Here is a 27,307-nt window from a genome sequence, read left to right as displayed (position 1 = left end):
ATGTCTTTCTTTCTTCAATCGGTACTTCTGTAGCGATGTGGGATGATTTTGAAATTATTTTTGAAGTTGAGGGAGAAAATACGATTGGAGGTTTTCAACATATTTTATTTTATTTTATTTTATTTTATTTTATTTTATTTTATTTTATTTTGTATTTTTTTTGGGATCATTTAAATCATTTGGGATCATTTGAATCATTTGAATCATTTGCCGATCCCAAATGGAAGTTCAAACTCGGGGCACCATAGCAGTCTATTATATGAAGAAAAATACTGAAGTTCACTTCCAAAACAAAGATTCACATATAATTTACTCACCCACTTGTCATCCAAGATGTTCATGTTTTTTTTTTCTTCAGTTGTAAAGAAATTACAACTTTTTTTTTTTTGTTGTTGTTTTTTGAGGAAAACATTTCAGCATTTTTCTCCATATAATGGACTGATATGGTGCCCCGTTTTTGAACTTCCAAAATGTAGTTTAAATGCAGCTTTAAACGATCCCAAATGTGGTTGTAAACAATCCCAGCTGGAAAAGAAGGGTCTTATCTAGCAAAACAATCAGTTTAATAAAAATAATACAATTTATATACTTATTAATGTCAAACGCTTGTCTTGTCTTACTCTGCCTGGACTGTTTTTTTTTTTTTTTTTTCTGTTCATGACAGTTAGGTTATGTCGAAAAACTCCCATCTCATGTTCTCCCTCAACTTCAAAATCGTCCTATATCGCTGTTTTACCTTTTTTGTTAATCTTCTTTGCATGTTCACTTTGCAAAGACTGTGTTGGTACTTCTGCAGCGATGTAGGACAATTTTAAAATGATTTTTGAAGTTGAGGGACAAAATATGATTGGAGTTTTTCAACATACCTAACTGTCTTGAGCCAGAATACACAGAGTTCAGGGAGAGAAAGACAAGACAAGAGTTTGAGATTAAAAAGTATTTAAATTGTAATTTTTTAAAAAGAAAATAACCGATTGTTTCGCTAGATAAGACCCTTCTTCCTCGGCTGGGATTGTTTACAACCGCATGTGGGATTGTTTGAAGCCACATTTAAACTGCATTTTGGAATTTCAAAATCGGGGCACCATATCAGTCCATTACATGGAGAAAAATGCAGAAATGTTTTCCTCAAAAAACATAATTTCTTTAAGACTGATGACAGAAAGACATGAACATCTTGGATGACAAGGGGGTGAGTAAATTATTTGTAAATTGTTGTTCTGGAAGTGGACTTCTTTAAATGTACGCAATCTCACAGCCTGAAGCAAATCAACACACGCTGTTGTGAATAATTAGGCGAAACGTCTTCTCATAGGATAAGAAAACACAGCCTCATGAATAATTATGAGACACTAATAAAGTACTATAGTCTTTTGCCATTACACAAACTGTGACATTAGCACATTTTAGATTTTAAACCCGTATGATGAAAATAGCACAAATATGCTCAAAATTAACCAGTTTTCTCCAACAATTAAAATTAACGGATGCAAACATTGTCATCTGTGATGTGCAACACAAACACCTCTGCCAAAATCTCAGAAAAAGTAGTCCAGGGTTTCATGAACCTTTAAAAATAAGCGTGGTTTTGAATGCATATGCACAGTCATGAACGTGAGTTTGCAAACTTCTAACAGCAGCTACAGTGACACGATGACTTTACTAATCAACGACTGGCTCTTGCATTTAGAAGGTAGGGCTTATTCGCCATATTCACGATGGTACACCTATAATACGTTTTTATATTCTGACTATTTCAGATGAATATTACCAGTAAAAATGCCCCTCCGTGCCCAAAACGGGTTGCCTGTGGATGAGAATCCAAAACAAAGACTGGTGGGAGGTTGTCCTGCTCCACTTTACAGTTGCCAAGTGCAAGGAGTGTTTTATAATGACAATACACGCATTCAACAATTTACGCAGAACTGCTCGTTCTGTGCGTCATACATAATTACACCGTTTTTGCGTCATTGCACATGCGCAGCCCTTCCAGTTTCGGTTTTCAATCCAATTAAGCATTTACATGCATTCTTAATTGTATTAGAAAAGGAAAAAAACACGTCCTTCAATCTGATCGGAATTTAATTCGGATCGATTAAGGTGTTTACATGAATGTTTTTCTGTCAGATTGAACCATCAATCCAATTACAAATTGATTATTTGGGTGCCTGTAAAAGTAGCCATTGACATTAGTGTAATACTTGTTTGTGGCTGCTTTCAGGGCTTTAATACTGAGAAAGTTGGAACTACAACCTGCAGAATCTGTTCACCCGGTGGAGGTCTGACTCTTCGGCAAAGAACAGTCTACAAAGATAAGCCTTGGGAATTCTTTCCAGAAATGGCAAAGCACTTTAGAGATACCTTTGAGCTTTGCATATGGAGGTCTCTTCTTACTTAACACCCATTTGGGGACTGTGCTCAAAACAGGGTCAGCTTTCTGAGCTTTCAGTATATCTCCACTATCCATACTCAGGGAAGTAACGGTGGAAAAGGTAGAGACAACAACATTTGATTGCTCAAACCCAGAATCTGCACCAAAAAAAGGTTGTACAGAAGTAGGAGGCAATTTAACTCAGTCTGCGTTAAAGAAGAAACAAAATTGACAGGCTTGATTTCATCTGGAATACTGTCGTTCCTTTTAGGTCGACGAGACATGGCATCAGCATTGACATGTTTGTGACCATGTCGGTACTCAATAATCCAATCATATAGATCAATCTCCAGAGCCTTGCTCTGCAACCTGTTGGATCTCCATCCAAAACCATTTGTTTTAGATTAAGCAAGGGCTTCTGATCGGTGATAATCCGAAAATAATTACCCATGAGATACTGACGGAAATGACGAACGGACCAAACAATGGCCCACAACTCCATGTCATATTTTGACCGTTGTTTTTCAGCAGGCATCAGACTGTGAATGCTATAAGCAATGACACTTTCTTTGCCAGCAACATTAATCTGGGACAAAACACATCCAATAGCTGTGTTGGAAGTATCAGTAAAGAGGAAAAACTCTCTTGAAAAGTTTGGGTGGGAAAGAATTGGAGCAGTAGTAAGTGCATGTCGCAAAGAATTGAAAGCTTCTTGCTCTACACTAGTCTATGCAAACAGCTTCCCCTTTTGAGTTAGAGCATGTAGTGGCTAGGACATTTGAGCAAAGCAACGAATGAAACGCCTGTAGTTTGAGCACAGGCACAAGAAAGCTCTAACTTCCATAGGATTTTCGGGTGTAGGCCATTCTTTAAACTTCTGCATGTTTTTCTCATTAGGCTGAAGACCAGCCACTGATACAATTAGAAATGGCCCAGAAATGTCACGTGCTGTTGCATTTAGATGGTTTTAGCTTCAGGTTCGCTGCTCTCAATTGCTGAAAATCTTCTCTCAGGTGTTGAATGTGCTCAGCAAAACTCTTGCTGTAGATGATAATATTGTCTAAATATACAAGACAGGTTTCCCAGGACAGACCATGCAACACTTGCTGCATTAAATCTTGAAAAGTAGGCAGAGCATTGACAAGGCCCATTGACATCACTGTAAACTGATATAAAGAACGAACCAGCGGTGAAAGCTGTTTTTGGTTTGTCTGCCTCATGATTCATGACGCGCACTACCATCTGAGCATTTTCAGCTACAATGAGTACAACTGCAATGCCATCCAGCTTAGACGGATATGGTTCAAATAACCCACCCATCTGCTAAACATGAATTAACCATAGATGGGACGAATTTGGCTGTACAGTGCATCTCACATTGTGGAGGAATGGTGATGGCCACAGTAATTTGAGCTGTGCAATGTACAGCGGCAAGTTGAGATATGTTGAGCAATGGTAAAGTCTGATCATAGATGCAGCACAGTGCTGGAGAAAGACCCAACCAAGTATGATACCTTGATTCACATTCCTAATGACAATGCATGTCATGTTGTAACATCAACGTACCTAGTCTTTTACACAAATAGAAATTGCCATACGGCTAGTTTCATTAATGAATGAAATGCTAGAACCAGTGTCTATCATGATGTGCATGTTAATACCTTCAACAATGCCACTGATGTGTGTTGTACAAGTGTCCGTCAGGTCTGTAACAGGACAGTGTTTATTATCTGGAAGGTTGGTGTCTGCGGTTGTCATCCATACGGTGTCAACTGGGGCTGGTGGTGAAACAGCTGATGTGTGCCCCGCCTCATCAGCTAGTGGAAGTTTCCCTGATGATTTTTGTGGTGATCTCAGTAAATGCCCAGTGGACCACTCTGAAGATCCATGCTGGGCTCCTGAGGTCTCTGATGATGGTCTCTGTAGTTCTCAAAAGTGACATGCTTCTGATGAGGGATTGGACTCCATCACTGAAATGAAGGGCTGCTGTACGATGTAGTGTCATTCCATTGTCCTCGTCTGCCATCCTCGTAGTGCCAAAGTCAGCACTTCCAGGCATGTCATATTGTGTTGAGCTGCAGCGATGTGGTGATGGAGTTCGATGAGATCGCCCTTGTTGATCATGCAGCTGCAGTTTCAATGCTGAAACATCCTTCCTTAACTCTTTGACTGTGTTATTGAAATTGAAAGAAGAATTGATAATATCATTGTCTGCGCTGTGGAATAATCTCTTACAGCAGACAAAACTGGCTGTACCAATCTAGCTGCCTGGCTGGCCGTTCAGCTTGGGTAGCGACTTGGAAGGCGTCTTCGAAAGTTTTCACTCCCCTCTCATGGCATGGCTAACACGGCATTCAGACTAACACCCCCTTTATATCCAGCCTCTTGTATTACCTCATAACAAGAAGTCCACAGCTGAAATGACTCACTGCCATTGTTGCAAAATGGCAGTGGTAATGGAATGTCTTTTGGAGTCGTTTGACCATGGCGCGGCAGCAAGGCATGAGCATTACTCCCGCAATGCTTGTGCTTCCTCATCCAACATCACTGAAGATTATCCACAGCACACTCCTCTGTACACACTGAGCGCGTATATAAAAAGAAACACCGCTGCCACCAGTGTAATACTTGCTTGTGGGTGCTTTCGGGCTTTAACCCTTTTATATGTGAGTTTATAATATTCTAGCTGATCCCCCATGATGTTTTTTTTTAGGCGACCTTTATTTCATTTTTTCCTTTTTTATTATTAATATTCATAAACATGCTCACTATATTATGAAGTATCTGATATTCTGATTCTGAAATATGTGCAAATAAATGTATTTGGAAGTTTAAACACTTTTATAATGAGCATGTTAGTTGATCAATGCCGGGTGATGGGCGCCATTTTAGTTCGCACTGAACCCGAGCTGTGGGATTTACAGCCTGCAAATTCAACCGCTCCTCCCGAAAAAACATTAAAGTAAGTCTCTGGTGAGCTAGGAGAAGAGCATAGTAAGCACCAGTGTGATTGTACGCTTCACGGACCAACCAAGAATGATCACACCAGTGTGATTGTACACGTTAAAGTGTTAATACTGAGAAAGTCAGAAGATTAATAAAATAAAACCCCTTAGACATGGACGAGCTTTTCTTAACGCTTTATTCCTTTATTCCGTTCTCTCTCTGGACACTGCTGAATTAACATTGAATGTTCAAATATAACATCAGCGTTCATTTATTTAATATTAACTCTGTAGTTATACAACTCTGTGAAAACTCTACTTAAACTCTTACACTAACACTAAAGCTCTTTATGATGCTGATTCTGCTGATGATTCTGTTTCTTCTGTTTCTGTTTCTGCTTCTGCTTCTGAATTTGCTGCCGCTGATCTGTAGTTTATAAAGTCCAGAGTCTGTGGTTCTGCTGTTTGTGATGGTCAGAGATCCAGTCTGATGATCCAGCTTCAGTCTGTCTCTGACTCTCCAATAAGAGTGAGTTGTAACAATCTTACTCTGATCTCCAGTGATTTCAGCAATGAGAGTGTCATTAAAATGCCATGTTATTACATCATTTGGGTTTGTTATTACACCAGGATCTAAAGTAACAGATTGTCCATGTCTCAGAGACTTGCTCTTCATTTGGTCTCGTTCAGCAGCAGGAACATCTGAAACACAAACCAACAACTGACTGAAGGAACTTTTTGCTAAAAACAAAACAAACTAAACAACATGAAAGAAATGTGGATATGAAAAATATTTTCATGCCCTTTAGTTAATTTGAGTCTGAAATAAACACATTTGTCCACATTTGCAAAACATTTTTTGCATTGAAATGTTATGTGAAATTTTAGATTCATTTACATTGTGACATTTACATTGCCCCAGAGGCAATCAACAGGAACTGTCTGTAAAGGTGTAAAGCAAATGGTCCATACATTTAGAATAGCAAAAGAACATTACTCCTCAGGAACTTCTTGTAGATTCCAGGATCTCCAGCGGGAGGTCCTGACGGTATCCACTGTTTCTAGCCATTTGTTTTTAAGTATAAAGTTCTGTCTGTCTAGAAGCTAGGCAGAAGCTTTGGAGAACTTACACTTATAAAAATAAAGGTGCTGTAAAAGCATGCCATAGAAGAACCATTTTTGGTTCCACAAAGGACCATTCAGTCAAAGGTTCTTTAAAGAACCATCTCTTTCTTACCTTTTTATAGTCTGAAGAGCCTGCTTTTACCACAAAGAACCTTTTGTGAAACAGAAAGGTTCTTCAGATGTTTAAGGTTCTTTATGGAACCATTTAGAAAAAAAGTTCTTCTGTGGCAGGGGTGGCAACTCCAATCCTGGAGAGCTGCAGCCCTGCAGAGTTCAGCTCCAACACCCAACACTAATTAAAACTCACCTGCCTGTAGCTTTCTAGCAACCCTTCAGACCTTGACTGGCTCGTTCAGGTGCGTGAAGCACCTTTATTTTTAAGAGTGTAGGGAGAAGCTTGAAGACTGACAAGCTAACATCGCTGTTGTAGACTTGCTATACCTGGTTCTCAAACTGGGGTATGCGTAAGGCAGCAGGGTAACAAATTATTTTAAGCTGACTCAACAAATTGTGTTTTTTTTTTTTATTTATTTTTTTTTTTTTACAGTGTAGGCTGGATAGAACATTGGATCTGTGTTATGGAAATATACCTGGTGCTTACATCTCTAAGGTACGTCCCCCGTCTTGGCCGATCCAATCATAACACTGTTCTTCTCTTTCCTCGGTATAAGCAAAAACTAAAGACTGAGAAAGTGCAATTCAGGTCTTTTCAGGTTTGGGACTCTGATTCCTTTGAGACATTAAAAGGATGTTTTGAAGTTACAGACTGGAATGTGTTTTTAATAAAGGACTGTGGTAACAATGTTGATATGTTGAATGCTTCTGTATCTGGGTATGTGGATTTTTGTGTACACAGTGTTATTCCTGTAGAACATGTAAAATGTTACCCAAATAACAAACCTTGGGTTACAAAGGATCTTAAACACTGTTTTAATCTTTAAAAAATAGCTTTTTTAAATAGAGATAAACATGCTGTTAAACTTTTGCAAAAAGAATTGAAGCAAAAAAACTAAGGAGGCTAAATTGCAGTATAAACGGAAGGTTGAGGAAAAGTTTAAATACTATGATGGGGAGGAATCAGAAGCAACATATTATTCAGTGTCCTAATTCTGCCTGTTTTGCTACTGAATTGAATCACCAATTTTATTTTCTATTTACACAAATGAAATGACTTGTGATAATGATAACTTGACGCTTATAAAATATGCAGATGACATGGCATTGGTGGGTCGTATAAAGGATATATGCAGTTATTAGATAATACCTTAACTTTTTTTTTTTAATTTATTACATTTTGGACAGAGTAGAGTTCTTTGCAGCTTAATATTAGTAAAACTAAAGAAATGTGTTGTGGGGCTAACAATGTACAAGTATTGTAATCCCAATTTTTATTCGATAAGCATTCAGACAGTGTTTTTAAAAAGGTTTATCAACATTTAGGCTTATTGAGAAAACTGAGGAGTTTCAATATTGAATCTGTTCTCACTTTTAATATTGTGTCCTGGTTTAACTATCTCTCTGTTAAAAGCAAAAACAGACTTGTAAAGATTATAAATGTGGCAAGTAAAATTATTGGTGAGAGAAAATCACCTCTCACTGATCTTTTTTAATATGGCACTAAAAAGGAAAGCCTCTGTTATTGTGGGAAACTCTTCTCATCCTCTGTTCCTTTTCTATAGTTCCTTTCAATTACTTCCATCTATAAAGTGCCTTTAGTGAAAAGGGCCAAGTATAAGAAGATGTTTATCCCAGCTGCCATTTGTATTTTAAATAGGTTTTTAACCTGAATGTTTAGAATGAATGTTTTTTTTTTCTTTCCTTTTAAAGTAAATTATTGTTGTGAGGACTATTTGTATTGTTTTGTGTGCTGAGCCATTTGTCTAAAGACAATTTTCTACCCCATTGGAGGTAGACAATGAAGCTTTTGAAATTGAAACAGGAAAATTGGAGTGCTGTAAACAGCCAAATAATATCAAAATACCTCATCTTTTGTGGTACTAACACAGAGAGGCACAAAATCACCAGAACATTTCCATTCACCGTTCCTGGCTGATGAAATGATCTCCCCACCTATATCTCTCTCATCTCTTTCAGCACCATTTGGCCATTTGAAAAAAGAAAAAAAAAATCCATTTGCTGCTCTTTAGTTGTCTAGCTTGTACTTATTTGAAAAAATGCCTGAAACTTGGTATTACGAGCACATGCTGTGATTATTTGCCTCTTTAAAATGAATCACTCGATGTACTCCCCAACTGTAAGTAGCTTTGGATAAAAGTGTCTGCTAAATGAATAAACGTAAATGTACATGTAATTTCAATACAAATATTAATAATGTGATTTAAATGTACATGGCTTGCTTTTAAACATAATGACTTACCATGTACAGTAACATTGAAGCTGTTTGCACTGGTTCTTCTTGTTTGGCTGAAAATCCTTAGTTTATAAACTCCAGAGTCTGTGGTTCTGATGTTTGTGATGGTCAGAGAACCAGTCTGATGATCCATTGTCAGTCTGTCTTCGACTCTCTCATTATCCTGATAATGACACCGAACACCTGTACAGATCTTTCTCCGGTATCCAGTAATTTGAGCGATGAGGAAGTCATTAAAATACCATCTTACTACATCTCGTTGGTTTGTTTCAACACCAGTGTGTAGAGTGACAGAATCTCCTTCCATCACAGACACTGACTCTCCATCTGCACTAACACCAAGAAAAACTGAAGAAAAAAGTAACAGTTAATAAATATTGTGGGTAGAGAAATATTTCACAATTGATAATGTAACACATCCATTCAAACAGTAAAAGGATCTTATAGAACTTTTTATACAACTTAAAGAAATAGACGACTCAAAATGAAAATTTCCTGACTATTTACTCTTCCCCAGGCTTCAAGATGATTTAGATTCTTCCGCCAAAGAAAAATGAAGTTTCTGAGGAAAACATTTCAGGATTTTTCTCCTTCTAATGCAAATTAACAGACAATGATACGTGTTCACAAGACTGTCTGTGACATATGCACATTGGGAAGGTCTAGTATTATGTAGGCAGCAAGAACAAGAATAATATACTTAAGACTAGGACTTAAGACCAGCAACTAGAGACAGTTGTTTATTGAGAGAAAAGCTGCTCATAACTGATGGTCTAGGATCAGTAATTTCTACCCCAAATCAAAATCATGAGCATCGCTGGCTCTTTTATTTATTTATTTATTTATTTTATTTAATAACTGAAAGCAATATGAGTATAATATATTTTGTTTTTATTGCATTTTGTTCATATTAAATAGAAATGAATTCATTTAAAAAATATATTATAACACCCATATCCAGCACTCACCTAAAAATGTGGCATTATAATGTGCTTAGTAAATACATTACACTAACATAGGATAATTTTGAGCTGGCAACCAATTTAGCAAGTTGACATAATGGACATATCATAAACTGCATCATGCTGCAACGATCTAAACATCAACCCTTACTCATCCAATATATGTGTCCCAATATCAGACAAAAACTTAGAACTGCTTCCCATGTAGATTGTTTCAGCACAGTTTTAGTGATGCATACAGAGATCCTGCTTTTATTGCAAATCAAGTACATGACTGAAAGAATATTTTAGAAAAGTTACAAAAGCACACAGATGGAGCACCACTTCGTCACTGTACTGAGCAATGGCACTGCTTTGACCAAACCAAAGGTACTGGTTCAATTGCTGCACAGTTAAGTGACTCCCACAGGACCACAGTGCAGGTCACTAGGTAATGTGCAGCATCCATTGCTGACATATTGCTCTATTTTGGGAAACACTTTTTGGAGCTGTGAGACTGGTATGCCAGTGTAACAAGGCACTATTACCAAGACCAAGAAACTACTATAGTACTGTATACTGTAATTAAATTTGGCCAAATGTGCAGAGGATGCTGAATTTATTTATTTTATTTTTTACTGTTCTGTATTGTATTCTACAATTCTTTTGTAGTGTGTTTCATCTACTGCAAGATTACTTTACATTAGTAAAATTATTGTTTTTTCTTCACAAAAGTTCATTGCTGAGTTATACATCTGTATCTGTCATTTAATTTATGTTGTATACTGTAATAGACATTGAGCGGCAAAAATAATTCCTGAAGCCTAATTTTTTGTTATAGTGTTTTTGATCTCATTAGAGTTTATTGGCCAGGAAAGTCATCTGTATTTCATTTAAGAATACCTGTAAAGACAAATTTATGCTGTCTTGTCTTAAAGGCCTGTTTAAAAAACAAATAGTTTGGTCAGTTAGATGTTCTAGTTGTTTGCTAGGATATTCTGGGTGGTTGCTAGGCTTTTGCTATGCAGTAGCTGGGGTGTGTGTTCTGGGTGATTACAGAAATTCCCACCTCTGTTAATAAAAAGAAAAAAAAAAAAAAAAATAAAAAGAAAACCAACATACTTTTTAAAACTGATCCAGTTTTAGTGTTTTGATATTATTGTATTTCCTTCTAATGTTAGGAAATTTAAAAGTAGCCAATCATAATTTCTTTACGACTTTACAGGTTTCGGGGTGGGTTCAGGTTAATGTTTAATGAATAGCTTTGGGTTTGGGTCGGCTTGAGTTTGTAGCTAAAGCTCCAGTTACTAACGTAACCCCGGTTTCCTGAGATAAGGGAACAAATCTTGTGTCGATGCTATGGGTGACTCCCTATTTACTCTGATACTGAAGCCTGATTTGATAACATTTGTGTAGCTGCACAAACCACTGGCACTTTCGGCCAGCAAAGGGGGGGAGCTGATGACTATATAAGCTGGCTCAGAGCAACATATAATCAGAAACAATTTGTCTGAAGTGACAGTCATCAATTTGTGTGCAGCTTATGGCATTGCAAGCTACGCAACGCTTGTTCCCTTATCTCAGAGAACTGAGTTCTATGTTAATAACTGGTGCATTCCCTATAGTTGCGTCATTGACAACGGGAAACGCATCTAACAGTGCAGTGCCCATAGTCTAAGCTATAGGAGACCCCAAGCTAAACTGAGGTCTATTACTACTGCCCTTCCACTGACAGAGGGGGAAAACATAGATTAAGCAGATAGAATCCAAATTGTAAAATTTAGTAAAAGTGGATGACGACGACCAGTTGCCAGCCGCTCAAATCTCACAAATACAAATTAAGCTAGATCATGCCCTGGAGGAGGCCATTCCTCTGATGAAATGGGCCCTTACACGTTTGGGGCACTGCAGGCCAGCTACAGCATAAGCCAGGGCTACAGCATCCACTATCGAGTGAGATAATCTTCGCTTTGTAAAAGGCAGCCCTTTTGAGCAGCCTCACAAAGTGTTGCTCTGACTGTCTGAACAGATCAGAGCGCCCCTTATCTAACAGCTCCTGTAAAAATGTTAACACATGGGACCAAATCTGTTTTTTCCAGAACAGGGTCATGAAGAGGAGCAAGCATCTCATTTTCCTGACCCGCCTGATGACGTGAGGAAGCAGTTTAAATGGGGGATGGTCTTATAAGCAGGCACTGGGTCAGTCATGGACCAGAGCATCTCATTGCTTCAAGAAATAGATTGGGCAGTGATAGCTGTCTTCAGAGGTGACGAGCCTGAAGTGGTCCACCCTGAAGATGGACCTAATCATTCCCTACATGGAAGCATCTGTCGTGACCACCTTCCTTCTGGAGGTCAGTCCCAGTTGGATGCCTGATTGAAACAGGTGGCAGGCAAGCAGGCAGGGCCAGGGAGTTAAGGAAAACCATTTCCTCAGCGTCCCTGACCTCCATTAAGTTCAATCACATCAATCATAGATCGCGTAGCACACACACAGAAACAACTAAACTCAGCTTCATTATTTGTAGAGAGAGAGAAAAGCACAGATGCAGGTAATTCACATACACAACTTTCATCCCCCTCTCTGTGGCTAATTCATTATAAATGTGATCTTATCGCACTTCATCTCTGTGTCTGATTTAAAGCAGTCAAAATGCTAGAACGAGCCATAACTGATGAAAATGACTGTAATTTTTACCTTTTGCTGTGCATTAAAAGCTATTAAAAGCATGCTAGCTGGGTTACATTTTTTCTTGTATAGGCTATGTGGGTCATTATACAGAAATGTCCACTTTTGGTACAGCAAGATGTCTTAAAATGTATTTATTTACATTTAAAATTAGATTACCTTTTGACTTTATGAATATAATCATATGACAGCTTAATGATTTTTTTTTTTCCTAATAATAAACAGAGTTTTATTATTATTATTATTATTTTTTTCATTTTAAAATATAAAGAAATTGTAAACCTAAAGAAAAATGGACATTGCCATAGAATGACCCATATTTAAAATGAAACGTGTTCTGCTCTTGTGTCTGATCTAGTGGCAAACAGCACACAAGTGATTGAAATATACTAATACGGCAATCATGAAAACTTCTTACAGTTTACAAGGAAGAATTATGATCTTGTTGTTACAACCTGTAACGCCACGCCAGCAGAAGGAGCCCTCACCCATTGACTCTCTGTTACCGCTCCCTCTGCTGCTTCATGGGTTACTTCCTGCTTGGTGGCCATTTAAGGAGGCCTACACCAAACAGGCCCCGTGAAGTATTGTTTTGCCTGTGCGGACTCTACCAAGCGTTTTCCCTGTGTAAGAAATTATAGTCTGCCTCAACCCAGATTCCACTCCACAATATATGTTTAATCATGCTCATTTCCCAAAATGGCTTAATTATTATAGAGAAGAAGAAAGTCAACAGTTATGTTGTTTATAGACCATTTAGGATGATTACGTCCTGAGCAAAAGGTGACCCATTGTAGCATGGAAGCGGGTGTGGGATACTGAGAACCATCTCAGACAAAGAGGTGTCAGAACATGATTAACATACAGACCACAGCTGTTATGAAAGGAGCAACTTCATTTACATTAAGGGTAGTTAACTGTAACTGTGTAAAAGGTTTGAGCTAAGGATGTTCTGGGTTCATTCCGACTTTGTTGAACGCAAGGTACAACATGTACTTTGCCACTGCTATGCTGCAATAAACATCTTCATCAAGATCTTCTACATCCTCTTCACTTTTTCTTACACCTGTTTCATTGTCTTGTTTTGTGATTTCCATGGTTTTGTTTTGTCTCATAGTCATAGTTATACCTTGTTTCATTGCCATAGTTTTGCCTTGTTCCATTGCCTTGTTTATTTGTTACTTTCGGACTGCTCTCTTGGTATTTTGACCTTCTGCCTGTTTTCTGGATTTCGTTATTGTTTTTGCCCTGGATATTACTGTTTGTTTGGAGATCAACCCTGCCTGTCTGACTACGTTGTGTTCAATAAAAGCTCGCATCTGGATCTTACACGCTTCCCTGGAGTCCCTTTACACAACCACTAAAAAACTGTGGCGGAATTTATGTGACTGTTGCACCTGTTGTTCATTAAATTTAAATAAAAACTGTAAATGTACATTTTTTTTGTTTGCCTTGTGTGGCTGGCTGTGAGCCTTTAATAAACTGTTTCTTTGATTTTTTTTTTTTTTTTTTCTTTTCACTGACCGTTGCATGCAATCTTGAAATACAGCATTAAAAAAAAAAAAAAAATGGGTGGTTGTGAAAACCAATATCATTTGGTTTGGGCTCTAAATTTAACAGTGCCTCATATTAAGTTTGGGCCGGGTTCAGGCTTCAGTTTAAAGCCCACACAGACCTCTATTTGGAGGATAGTGTTCAAGAGCAATCAGTTTTTGTTGTTGAAACAACAGTACCTTGAAACTGGAGAAAGTCTCAGATCAGATTTTAAATTTTAACAACTGAAGCATCTTTTAAGAACGCTAAACAGCCTCCCTTCACAGTTGTTCATGGGCAGTTTAACTTGTCCAGCTGCATTAGTGCACTGAATGACTCAATGACACTCACCAGTGACAGTAACACTGAAACTCCTGATGATGTTGAATCTGCTGCTGTTGATCTGTAGTTGATAATCTCCAGAGTCCGTGGTTCTGCTGTTTGTGATGGTCAGAGATCCAGTCTGATGATCCAGCTTCAGTTCGTCTCTGACTCTCCAATAATTTGTAACAATCTTACTCTGATCTCCAGTGATTTCAGCAATGAGAGTATCATTAAAATGCCATGTCATTACATGATTTGGGTTTGTTATTACACCAGAATCTAAAGTAACAGATTCTCCGTGTCTCAGAGACTTGCTCTTCATTTGGTCTCGTTCAGCAACAGGAACATCTGAAACACAAACCAACAACTGACTGAAGGAATTTTTCGCTAAAAACAAAACCAACTAAACAACATGAAAGAACTGTGGATATGAAATACATTTTCATGCCCTTTATTTACTTTCAGTAAATTTGCAAAACAAATGTTTTTTTTTTTTTTTTTCCATTGAAATATTATGTGTAATTTTAGTCAGATGCATTTACATTGTGACTGTGCCCCTGAGGCAATCAACAGGAATTGTCTGTGAAGGGGTAAACGAACAACAAAAGAACAAAAGAACATTACTCCTCGGGAACAGAGGAGACAGAACTATGAGAGAAGCTATGTACAAGCCTTGGAGAACTCAGGGAGAAGCTAGGACCTTTACACGGGTTAAGATGCTTGAAGACTGACAAGCTAACATCGCTGTTGTAGATCTGCTACACCTGGTTCTCAAACTGGGGTACGTGTACCCCTGGTGGTACGTGAGGTGACGGAGACGGTACGTGAACAAAATGCTGAGTTTTGCCATTCATTTAATTCTACCCCAATTTAACAGGAAAATTGGAGTGCCATAAATGATCAAAGGATATCACTGTTCCTGGCTGGTGAAATGATCTTCCAACCCCTATCCAGAATGCTGATTCCCTGACAGGTGAAAACTCATCTCTTTCAGCACCATTTGACTTCATCCAAAAAAAAACTTGCTGCTCTTTAGTTGTCTAGCTTGTACTTATTTGAAAAATGCCTGAAACTTGGTATTACAAGCACATGCTGTGATTATTTGCCTCTTTAAAATGAATCACTTGATGTATTCCACAACTGTAAGTAGCTTTGGATGAAAGTGTCTGCTAAATAAATAAATGTAAATGTACATGTAATTTCAATACAAGATATATATATATATAAAAAAACACACACATCTGAATGTCACTGTAAAAAAAAAAAACACTACAGATATTAATAATGTGATTTAAATGTACATGACTTGCTTTTAAACATAATGACTTACCATGTACAGTAACACTGAAGCTATTTTCACTGTTTCCTCCTGTTCTGCTGACAATATTTAGTTCATAAACTCCAGAGTCTGTGGTGCTAATGTTTGTGATGGTCAGAGATCCAGTCTGATGATCCAGTGTCAGTCTGTCTTTGAATCTCCCATTATCCTGATAATGACAATGAACACCTCTACAGATCATACTATGATCCAGTATGGAATAATTTCAGTGATGCGGAAGGCTTTAAAATACCATTTTACTACATCTTGTTGGTTCGTTTCAACACCAGTGTGTAGAGTGACAAAATCTCCTTCCATCACAGACACTGACTCTCCATCTGCACTAACACCAAAAAAAGCTGAAGAAAAAAGTAACAGTTAATAAAGATTGTGGGTAGAGAAATATTTCACAATTGATAATGTAACACATCCATACAATCAGTAAAAGGATCTTATAGAATTTTTTTGAACTCTTTTTTTTCACCTGTTGTTCATTAAATTTAAATAAAAATTGTAAATGTTTTTTGTTTTTTTTTTGCCCTGTGTGTTGAACTGGCTGTGAGCCTTTAACAAACTGTTTCTTTGATTTTTTTTCCCTGACCGTTGCATGCAATCGTGAAATACAGCACTTTTCAAAAAAACTGTGGTTGTGAAAACCAATTTGCCGCATCGAGTTGGGTTGGGTCAGACGATATTAAGTTTGGGCCGGGTTCAGTATAAAGCCCACACAGACCTCTATTTGAAGGATAGTATTCAACAGCAATCAGTTTTTGTTGTTGAAACAACAGTACCTTGAAACTGGAGAAAGTCTCAGATTTTAAATTTTGACAACTGAAGCATCTTTTAAGAACGCTAAGCAGCCTCCCTTCACAGTTGTTCTTGGGCACTTTAAAAACATACAGTTTGAAGGTGTCACGAATCTGGTCGGTGTCCCGTTGTCCACTCACCACCAGATGTCTCTCTCGCCTCACCTACACACTCTGACTGTCACTTTGCATCTCGGACTGCATCTCCCGTCCTCCACCGCTCTGATTGCGTCAGCCCCCGTGACCAATCAGGCGTTCTATAAAACCCCCGGTCCTCCTCAGTGCACTTCACGGTTGGTTGAATTATTGTATTGTTGTAATTGTTAGCGTTTCCTAGTTTCCTCGTTCCTGGTTCCTGGTTTTGTTCTCCCGCCTGGTTCTCTTGTCTGGACTGTCTAGCCGCCTGCCTTTTGGACTCTCGCTCTCGTTTATTGGATTGTTCTCTCCTACTGCCTGTGATATTCCTGTCTGCTCCCGTCTCGACCCTGCCTGTACGACTATGTCTTTGTCTAGTAGTTTCAATAAAAGCTCGCATATGGATCCGCTCGCCTCACGTCTCTCACTCCGCGTGACAGAAGGCACAAGTTCAAAGAAAGGATTCACATTCTCAGCTGGCAACCAAGTCTAAATCAAATAAATGTCTTGTTCACCAACGATCTAGCATTTATCAGTGCCACCTTAGTTTCTACTGGTTCACCAGCCATGATTTAATACAAAGCTTCCTGTGATTTATTCCTCCTTGACAAAAACTAAATGGGTAAAATGTAAACTTTTTAAAGTGTTTTCTTAAACTTGTCCAGGAGCATTAGTGCACTAAATGACTCAATGATACTCACCAGTGACAGTAACACTGAAACTTCTGATGATGTTGAATCTGCTGCTGCTGATCTGTAGTTGATAATCTCCAGAGTCCGTGATTCTGCTGTTTGTGATGGTCAGAGATCCAGTATGATGATCCAGCTTCAGTCCGTCTCTGACTCTCCAATAAGAGTGATTTGTAATAATGTTACTCTGATCTCCAGTGATTTCAGCAAAGAGAGTGTCATTAAAATGCCATGTCATTACATCATTTGGGTTTGTTATTACACCAGGATCTAAAGTAACAGATTCTCCATGTCTCAGAGACTTGCTCTTCATTTGGTCTCGTTCAGCAACAGGAACATCTGAAACACAAACCAACAACTGACTGAAACAACTTTTTGCTAAAAACAAAACCAACTAAACAACATGAAAGAACTGTGGATATGAAAGACATTTTCATACCCTTTATTTACTTAGAGTCTGAAAAAACACATTTGTCCACATTTGCAAAACATTTTTTGCATTGAAATATTATGTGAAATTTTAGTCAGACGCATTTACATTGTGACTGTGCCCCAGAGACAATCAACAGGAACTGTCTGTAAAGGTGTAAACCAAATGGGCCATACATTTAGAATAACAAAAGACCATTACTTGTTATAGGCGACAACTGAAAACTCATCTCTTTCAGCACCATTTGACTTCATCCTAAAAATAAAAATCCCTTTGCTGCTCTTTAGTTGTCTAGCTTGTACTTATTTGAAAAATGTCTGATACTTGGTATTACGAGCACACACTGTGATTATTTGCGTCTTTAAAATGAATCACTTGATGTATTCTCCAATTGTCAAAAGTCAATTTGGATAAAAGTGTCTGCTAAATGAATAAACGTAAATGTACAATTTCAATACAAGATAAAAAAAAAAAAAAAAAAAAAAACACATCTGAATGTCGCTTAAAAAAAACAACAAAAAAAAAAAACACTACAAATATTAATAATGTGATTTAAATGTACATGGCTTGCTTTTAAACATAATGACTTACCATGTACAGTAACATTGAAGCTATTTTCACTGATTATTCTTGTTCGGCTGACAATCTTTAGTTCATAAACTCCAGAGTCTGTGGTTCTGATGTTTGTGATGGTTAGAGATCCAGTCTGATGATCCAGCGTCAGTCTGTCTTCTAATCTCCAATTATTCTGATGTTGACACTGAACACCTGTACAGATCTTTTTCCGGTATCCAGTAATTTGAGCGATGAGGAAGTCATTAAAATACCATCTTACTACATCTCGTTGGTTTGTTTCAACACCAGTGTGTAGAGTGACAGAATCTCCTTCCATCACAGACACTGACCCTCCATCTGCACTAACACCAAGAAAAACTGAAGAAAAAAAGAAGCAGTTAATATTGTGGGTAGAGAGGTATTTCACAACTGATAATGTAACACATCCAAACAAACAGTAAAATGATCTTATAGAACTTTTTATACAACTTAAAGAAATAGTTGACTCAAAATGAAAACTTCCTGACTATTTACTCTTCCCCAGGCTTCAAGATGATTTAGATTCATCAGCCAAAGAGAAATGAAGTTTCTGAAGAAAACATTTCAGGATTTTTCTCCTTCTAATGCAAATTAACAGACAATGACACATGTTCACAAGACTGTCTGTGACATATGCACATTGGGAAGGTCTAGTATTATGTAGGCAGCAAGAACTGGCAAAAATAAAATACTTAAGACTAGGACTTAAGACTAGCAACTAGAGACTGTTGTTTATTGAATTTATATTTACTGTTGTTTATTAAATTTAAATAAAAATTGTACATGTACCTTTTTTTTTACCTTTTGAGGCTGTGAGCCTTTAGCAAACTGTTTAATTTAATTTATTTATTTTTTTATTTTTTTCACTGATCGTTGCATGCATCATGAAATACAGCATTTTTCAAAAAATTTTGGTTGTGAAAATTAATTTTGGGTTTGGGCTCTAAATTTAACAGTGCCTCGTCGAGTTGGGCCGGGTTCAGGCTTTAGTTTAAAGCCCACACAGACCTCTGTTTTTGAGGATGGTATTCAACAGCAATCAGTTTTTGTTGTTGAAACAACAGTACCTTGAAACTGGAGAAAGTCTCAGATTTTAAATTCTGACAACTGAAGCATCTTTTAAGAACGCTAAGCAGCCTCCCTTCACAGTTGTTCTTGGGCACTTTAAAACTATATAGTTTAAAGGCACAAGTTCATAAGACTCACATTCTCAGCTGGCAACCAAGTCTAAATCAAATAAATGTCTTGTTCACCAACGATCTAGCATTTATCAGTGCCATCTTAATTTCTACTGGCTCACCAGCCATGATTTAATACAAAGCTTCCTGTGATTCATTCCTCCTTGACCAAAACTAAACGGATAAAATGTAAACTTTTTAAACTGTTTTCCTAAACTTGTCCAGCTGCATTAGTGCACTGAATGACTCAGTGATACTCACCAGTGACAGTAACACTGAAACTCCTGATGATGTTGAATCTGCTGCTGCTGATCTGTAGTTGATAATCTCCAGAGTCTGTGATTCTGCTGTTTGTGATGGTCAGAGATCCAGTCTGATAATCCTTGATAAGCTTCAGTCTGTCTCTGACTCTCCAATAAGAGTGATTTGTAACAATCTTACTCTGATCTCCAGTGATTTCAGCAATGAGAGTGTCATTAAAATACCATGTCATTACATCATTTGGGTTTGTTATTACACCAGGATCTAAAGTAACAGATTCTCCATGTTTCAGAGACTTGCTCTTCATTTGGTCTCGTTCAGCAACAGAAACATCTGAAACACAAACCAACAATTGACTGAAGGAACTTTTTGCTAAAAACAAAACAACATGAAAGAACTGTGGATATGAAAGACATTTTCGTGCTCTCAATTTATTTTGAGTCTGAAAAAAACACATTTGCAAAACATTTTTTGCATTGAAATATTATGTGGAATTTTAGTCAAATGCATTTACATTGTGACAAGCATTAAGACAGATCATAAGAAAATATTATCAGATTTTGTTTGAGAAATTTTCAACTTCAGATCAAAAATGTTAAAAACAAACACACACCAACGTAAAAAAAAAAAAGGTTAAAATCATAGGGAACTAAATGTGTAGTTAAATCTACAAATTCCACTTAGAAACATTAGAAGTGTTTTTTAGAAATTATCTACATACAGTACTGTATGTGAATTAATGTACATGTGAAGAGGAAAAACACCTCTGAACGTCACTATAAATAAAAACATCTCTAAATATATTAATCACTTTTTTAACATAATGACTCACCATGTACTGTAACACTGAAGATCTTTTCACTGATGACCTGATGATAATCTTCATGTACAGTATCACTGAAGGTCTTTTCACTGCTGATCTGATAAGTACCAGTACTGTACTGAAAATACCAATTACTTCTGTGTTGTTGGTTTGTTGTAACATCATTTTTCAGAGTGACTGAATCTCCCTCCATCACAAACGCTGACTTGCCATTTATTCCAACACCGAAAAAACCTGAAGAAGTAATGAAAACAAAGCTATTTTTACAATAGGAAAGTGCTGTGAAAATGTTTTCTACAAACCACATAAAAGTTTGTCTGGATTCAGGATTGATAATGTAGCACATGCAAACAAACAGCAGAAGAACATCATTGATTTACACATTCACTCATCAGACAAACATACATAAGTCTCATGATCATCGTCATAATGAATGTCATATAACGCAAATCCTGATTCATATTTTTCCTATACAAATGTTTGTTCAATAATAGAACCAAGTATTTTTATAGACTTTTCATAGAAAAAAGTTTTATCCAGTGCAGTGATTGTCCAAAACCACAATAAGCATAAACAGACTGTAGAAACTACTGCAACTGATGGCCCCTATAATATACTTAGGCTCATGATGCTTTCGGGAATCATTTTGGTGATACCAGTTATCCCTAAATAAGAATTAGCCATTTCTATAGGATTCTCTTAGCATCTTCTTGGTTGCATCCTATTCCTGAAGCCATGATCCACAGAGAGCTTGGATGTGCTGGATCTTATTGTAAAGAGGTACTAATCAAGGGAACAGTACAGGCCTATTTCTAGGCATAGGCCAGCAGTTCTCAATTGTCTGTTCGGATCAACACATGCTTGCCCTGAATCAAGGGTCAGAACCTCTCCAAGGCCAGAAGCAATGTCAGCAACTCCAGGCAGTTGATATTCGAAAGCAGCCAAAGGCCTGTCCAGACCCCCGAGGCTGCATGCCCATTACACATGGTGCCCCAGTCTGTCTTGGAAGCATCTGTTGTGACGACAATGCGTCTGGACACTCGTTCCAAGGGCACCCCCGCCCGTAAGAACAAAATGTCTTCCCAAGGGCTGAAGGTTTTGCGACACGAGGGTGTGATGTTCACACAGTATGTGCCCTGACGCCATGCCCATCTCAGGACTCGGATATGAAGCCAGTGCTGCAGCGGTCTCATATGCATCAAGCCCAGCTCTCATGCACCTCAGCACTGACTGTGCACAATCTTGGGAAAGACGTGCAGTCATAGTGACCGAGTCCAGTTCAGTCCAGTTCAGAGATACTCTGTGTCCAGGAGAGTTTGCTCTTTTCCCAGTTGTCCTGAAGTCCCAAACGGGTCAGGTGGTTGAGAACCACATCCCTGTGAGTGCAAACCAAATCTCGTGAGTGTGTTAGAATAAGCCAGTCATCGAGATAATTGAGAATGCAAATGCCCACTTCCCTGAGAGGGGCAAGGGCAGCCTCCGCGACCTTTGGGCAACAGGGATAGGCCGAAGGGGAGAACCTTGTACTGATAAGCTCGACCTTCGAAGGCAAATTGCAGGAACAGTCTGTGTCTTGGAAATGAAAGTACACGTCCTTCAGGTCTATTGCCACAAACCAATCATGAACACACGTGAAAATGTGTTTGAGAGTTAACATTTTGAATGGGAGCTTGTGAAGTGACTAATTCAAAACTCTTAGATCTAGGATTGGTCTGAGCTCACCACCCTTCTTGGGTAAAACTGGGTTGTAAAACCTCTTCTTCATTTCGTCTAAGGGGGACATTCTCTATCGCATCTTTCACCAGAAGAACTGCGATCTCCGCCTGGAGGACCGCAGCATTCTCGCCTCAGACTGAGGTGAAGAGAATGCCGTGGTACTTGGGCGGGTGTCTTGCGAACTGAATTGCATAGCTGAGTCGAATGGTCCTGAGAAGCCAGCAAGAGGGACTGGGGAGGTTCAGCCAATCTAGAAAACTCTCTGCTAGGGAGTGGGGGGATTGAGGCTGGTTGGAGCAAAACATCCTGTGGCTGGAGGTGAAAAGCCCCAAGGACCACTGCGTGTTATGCTCGCTGAATTTGTTCGGTAAGAACCTGTCAGAGGACCTTCCATGCCAGGAAGATCGTCTGAACGAATTCAATGTTTCAGAACATGAAGGAACACAAGAGGAGTGCCGAGACATGTTCTGGATGAGGAAAACAGCATCCAGTTTGAGGGTTGGAAACACTGTGAATAAGGCCCAGAGAAAAAGGAAATTGCTTTTTTATTGACCATGTGGTGGCCAGGTGGCAGACAGCCGAATCCAACGCTCGTCCTCTCGTCAAGTGTGGATCCTGGCAGGTCAGCTGGTCCCTCTCCTCTAGGCTGTCCATCACAGGAATGCTTTGAAGCCTGATGAGCGTTCCTTATAGCCTGTGGATGGGCCTGAGCTGTCCTGGCAGGGGGCCTCCCTTGGCTCTGAGCAGGTGGAGGCTGCTGGCTTGGGGGGCTGGGCTGGCGCTCGCCAAGGCAGGATGTGTTTAATGGCCACCGTCTGCTTTTTCACTGTGGAGAACTGCTGGGCAAATTCTTCTACGGTGTCGCCAAAGAGACCAACCTGGGAGATGGGACTGTCAAGGAAGCGAGCCTTCTCAGCATCTCGCATCTCGGCCAGGTTTAGCACTCCTGGATATCGCCCTCCCTAGAGCCTGCGCCATGACCTTCGTAGCTCGGAGAGCATAGTCGGTCACAGAATGCAGTTCCTGCAACAGCTCTGGGTCGGGAACACCCTCATGCAGATCTTTCAACACCTTGGTTTGGTAGACCTGCAGGATCGCCATGTCATGCAGGGCGGACGCAGCTTGTCCAGAAGCCGTGTAAGCCTTCGCCATCTCCTTGGCTGCCCGTTGAAGCGGGCAGATAAAACCATATTTGTCTTCTAAAAAAAAAGGCCCAAAATGTACACAGCTTATAAAAGAAACATCACATAATGTAAATAAGTTGTCAAGAATATGTGAATAAGGTAAACAGGTAAAATGTAAACTTTTTAAACTGTTTTCTTAAACTTGTCCAGCTGCATTAGTGCACTGAATGACTCAATGATACTCACCAGTGACAGTAACACTGAAACTCCTGATGATGATGAATACGCTGCTGCTGATCTCTAGTTTATAATCTCCAGAGTCTGTGGTTCTGCTGTTTGTGATGGTCAGAGATCCAGTCTGATAATCCAACTTCAGTCTGTCTCTGACTCTCCAATAATAGTAATTTGTAACAATCTCACTCTGATCTCCAGTGATTTCAGCAATGAGAGTATCATTGAAATACCATGTTATCAAATTATTTGTTTTTTCTGTTACACGAGGGGCTAAAGTAAAAGATTCTCCCACCATCACTGACCTTATCTTGATTTCATCTTGTACAGCAGCAGAAACACCTGAAGCACAACCAACAGCTACTATAGGATCTTTTTACTGAGAGAAAAACAAGAAAGCAAATGACACAACATGAAATAAATAAGTTATGAAATAACTTTTTTTTTGACTGAAAATCAAGGAAGAGTGTTAGTTAACATTATGAACACATTTAACATATTTTGATTAACACCAAATTCTCCTCATTGAGGATGAAATAAGACCAATTAAAACAGATTTTAAAACAGTCTAGAGAAGCTTGTTAGGGGCTCAAAACCTTATTGTAAGTGTTAGAACATCCAAAAATCTGCATTCTCCACCTTAAAGTGATCAAGCAGACCAAACCGTAAGCCCCAGTATTTTTTTTTCTCTCTATGTCAGGGGTCCAAACTTGGTCCTGGAGGGCCTGTGTCCTGCAGAGTTTATCTCCAACCCCAATTAGACACACCTGAACCAGCTAATCAAGCTATTGCTAGGCATACTAGGAACGTCCCGGCAGGTGTGTTGAGGCAAGTTGGAGCTAAACTCCGAAGGACACCGGCTCTCCAGGACTGAGTTTGGGCACCCCTGCTCTATGTAAATAATTTATTTTATGTGTGTATAATCATTGTTAGTGTGTTTTAAGTAGTACAGTGTGTATTAAACAGTGTTACTTCCAAAATGTAATACATTATATATTACTAGTTACTGTCTTTTATACATAAGTAGTTACATTACAATATTACTGTATCTGAATTGTAATGTGTTACCCTACTTTTAAGTTACTTTCACCAAAATATCCACAGAAGTATGACTAGGCATTATAAAATACCAACATGTGGTTTATTGCTGCTCATTATACATCCAGTGGAGGGTAATGAGGTAGGTCAATATAGCATAATATTATAAAATCACATTTAGATAGGCTATACCTGTATGTACGTTGTAGTTTAGGTTAAACACATAAGCACAAAATTATTACATTTACAAATAACGCCGGTAAATAAAGCGAAATGTTATAATGTACAAACAAAAAACACAATACTTAGCCTATAGATTATTGAACGGTTTTCGGAACAAAACAAGAATGAAATATATAAACAAGCCAAAACGAATTAGGCTAATTTAAAGCGAAACTGAAAGCAAACGCGTTGTTCTCACGCAGCCTACCTCTCTCATTCGGCATGAATCCAATTAAATGTGCCCATATTCGCGATGTATTTGAATGTTAAACTATTTATTTGTAAACCAGGCTTTGTACTTAACGCGGGTAAAAACATCCTCACATGAGCAAATATATGTTTGGCCCGACCTCAGGCTGAACGGCACGGATTGTACGCAGTACGCACTATTTGAATTAATCAGTGTATATGTTTGTTGACTTTACTGTGATAATAAACAGGCTGCAACGTTTGCATTGCTGTATGTGTGTGCGTGATGCGCCGGCGCGATCGAACAGCGGAAACAAACAACAACAACAACAACAACAAAAAATACTCAGTCATTATTGGTCATACAGATCATTCGAAACTGCAGTGTGTTTACTTTTATTTCTGTCATCTCGTTTTTCTTGTCGTGAACTTTCGTAGAGCGCCGCGCCACATGAACCAAAGACTTTTCCTTTCGTTTTGTTAATCTGTTAATTAGGCTATTTAAGTTAAATGTATTTCGCGTATTCATTCATTTGATAGATACACTGTAAACCCAAACAGTATAACTAACTTATAATGGAAAGTACCTGGTACTCAAAATGTGCCAAAAAGTTTAGCTAACTATTATTTTTCAGTTTACTGAACATCTATCAGAGATTTAAGTTAACAGTAATTTTTTTTGTTAGTTTTTACAACTACACTAAAGTTAAGAGTTTAGGGAACTTGAAAAATAGATTCAACCATAATCAAATATTTTAATGTCAAACATACGCCCTCTAGTGGCGGTTTTTTACGAAAAAGTGACGTCATCGCTGAACGTGCACTCAGGCGTGTTTCAAACAGATGCACAGAAGTTCGCGCTCTCACGGTGAACTATTTGGATGGCTACAAACATATGCAAGTATTCAGCTGTTTCAAATAATGTTGCCGTCTGTTTATAGTTGGTATCGGCTACACTCACACCATCCACACACGTTAGGTTTTCCAGTTAATGTGTACAGTTTTTCAGAATATTTAGAATAGAGCTATCAGTTAAAAGTGTACAAACATATCTAAATTTCTCTAACGTTAGGATATTAAATGATGCAGCGCACATGAACATGTTTAATCATATTAAGTCGTGTGTTTTTTCTATACGTGTAGTCAGCTGCAGGTTATCTGCCCTGATAGCACACATACATCTTGGAGACGTCTATTTGACATCTGCATTTACATCTGCAAGACATCTGCAAGATGTAGTTTGCTCATCTGCAATACATCTATTGGACGTTTCCTATCAGATGTCAAATAGACATCTATTAGATGTTTTTAAGATGTTTATGATTTAGAATGTATGTAAAACTGACATCTGAAAGACGTCTGTCAGACGTTTGTACACAGCAGATGCTTTCCAGATCAAGAGATCTTTAACAGACATCTTGCAGACGTACGTGTGCTATCTGGGTGGTTAAAGTGCGTGTTCTATCTTTTTTCTTTGTGTTATGGATAGTTTTCTTCGACGTTTTGATGCATAAAAGTAGTCTGAACTTAACAGGCCTGTCCGGTCCATCTGTCCACGCTGTTCCTGCAATTTCAGTTCCCAAGGTGAGACACGAACATTTTTGTAACATAATCCTTACACGAACATAGATTTTGTTTAATGAAAATTCTTCCGTTGACGCTAAATGTTTACGTAAATCTTAAGTTAAAGGTTATTTCATTGGCATTATGTTTTTAGGATTGTCACTGCCAGTTGAAATTCATTTTTTTTTTTTTAAGTGATAGATAAGGTTGTCTTTTGTTTGGACGCATACTTTTTGGGAATATTAAATGATGCAGCGCACATGCAGTCTGTATGTTAGGCCTTTCTGTTTTTTTTTGTTTGTTTGTTTGTTTTCTTTTTCATGTAGTTTTCTATACGTAAAGTAAGCTGCAGGTTATTTAATGAAAATACGTGTTCAATCTGTTTTCTTTGTGTTACGGGTACTTTTCTTCGATGATTCGGTGCAGAAAAGTCATTGAACCTAATAGGCCTGTCGAGTCCACGTTGTTCCTGCAAATCCAGGTCCTAAGGTGAGACAAGAGCGTTCTTGTAAATATAATCTTATTAGACTAACATTAAAAAAATGGTAATGAAAATTGCCTCACTGATGTAAGTTTTGTAAATTTGAAGTTAAATGTTATTTCATTTGAATTAGCCCTATATGTTTTAGGATTGTCACTGCCTGTTAAAATTCAACATTTTTTGAAAAAGTGCCAAATAAGGTTGTCTTTT

The 27,307-nt window shown here is 38.2% G+C and overlaps 1 protein-coding gene and 1 long non-coding RNA gene across 18 annotated transcripts in view; one reads left to right on the top strand and one right to left on the bottom strand.

Moving 5' to 3' along the window:
• Nucleotides 1-652: 652 nt before the first annotated feature.
• Nucleotides 653-27,307, bottom strand: part of LOC127154060 (titin) — a 38,489-nt gene continuing 11,834 nt past the window's right edge. For 2 of the 17 annotated variants that reach the window (XM_051095448.1, XM_051095452.1), the window contains exons 3-9: nucleotides 23,620-23,946; nucleotides 20,543-20,767; nucleotides 19,711-20,043; nucleotides 18,269-18,610; nucleotides 17,260-17,586; nucleotides 8,819-9,160; nucleotides 653-6,018 (exon numbers count right to left, since the gene is read on the bottom strand). In XM_051095448.1, coding sequence (XP_050951405.1) covers nucleotides 5,636-6,018; nucleotides 8,819-9,160; nucleotides 17,260-17,586; nucleotides 18,269-18,610; nucleotides 19,711-20,043; nucleotides 20,543-20,767; nucleotides 23,620-23,946 — 2,279 coding nt within the window. In that variant the 3' untranslated portion in view covers nucleotides 653-5,635. Of the gene's footprint in view, nucleotides 6,019-6,975; nucleotides 8,723-8,818; nucleotides 9,161-14,326; nucleotides 14,648-14,713; nucleotides 15,469-15,629; nucleotides 15,977-17,259; nucleotides 17,587-18,268; nucleotides 18,611-19,710; nucleotides 20,044-20,542; nucleotides 20,768-23,619; nucleotides 23,984-27,307 lie in introns of those variants that run through there. The other 15 variants (XM_051095450.1, XR_007825399.1, XR_007825400.1 and 12 more) reach the window with 15 other exon arrangements.
• Nucleotides 5,735-12,287, top strand: LOC127154078 (uncharacterized). The gene is made up of 3 exons (XR_007825429.1): nucleotides 5,735-5,845; nucleotides 6,989-7,051; nucleotides 11,853-12,287. It is a non-coding gene; the product is annotated as an uncharacterized LOC127154078 (long non-coding RNA).

The sequence above is a fragment of the Labeo rohita genome, chromosome 22, assembly GCF_022985175.1.
Source record: "Labeo rohita strain BAU-BD-2019 chromosome 22, IGBB_LRoh.1.0, whole genome shotgun sequence".
NCBI lineage: Eukaryota > Metazoa > Chordata > Actinopteri > Cypriniformes > Cyprinidae > Labeo > Labeo rohita.
Note: the sequence above shows the minus strand (reverse complement) of the source record. Positions and strands in the feature narration are given on the sequence as shown.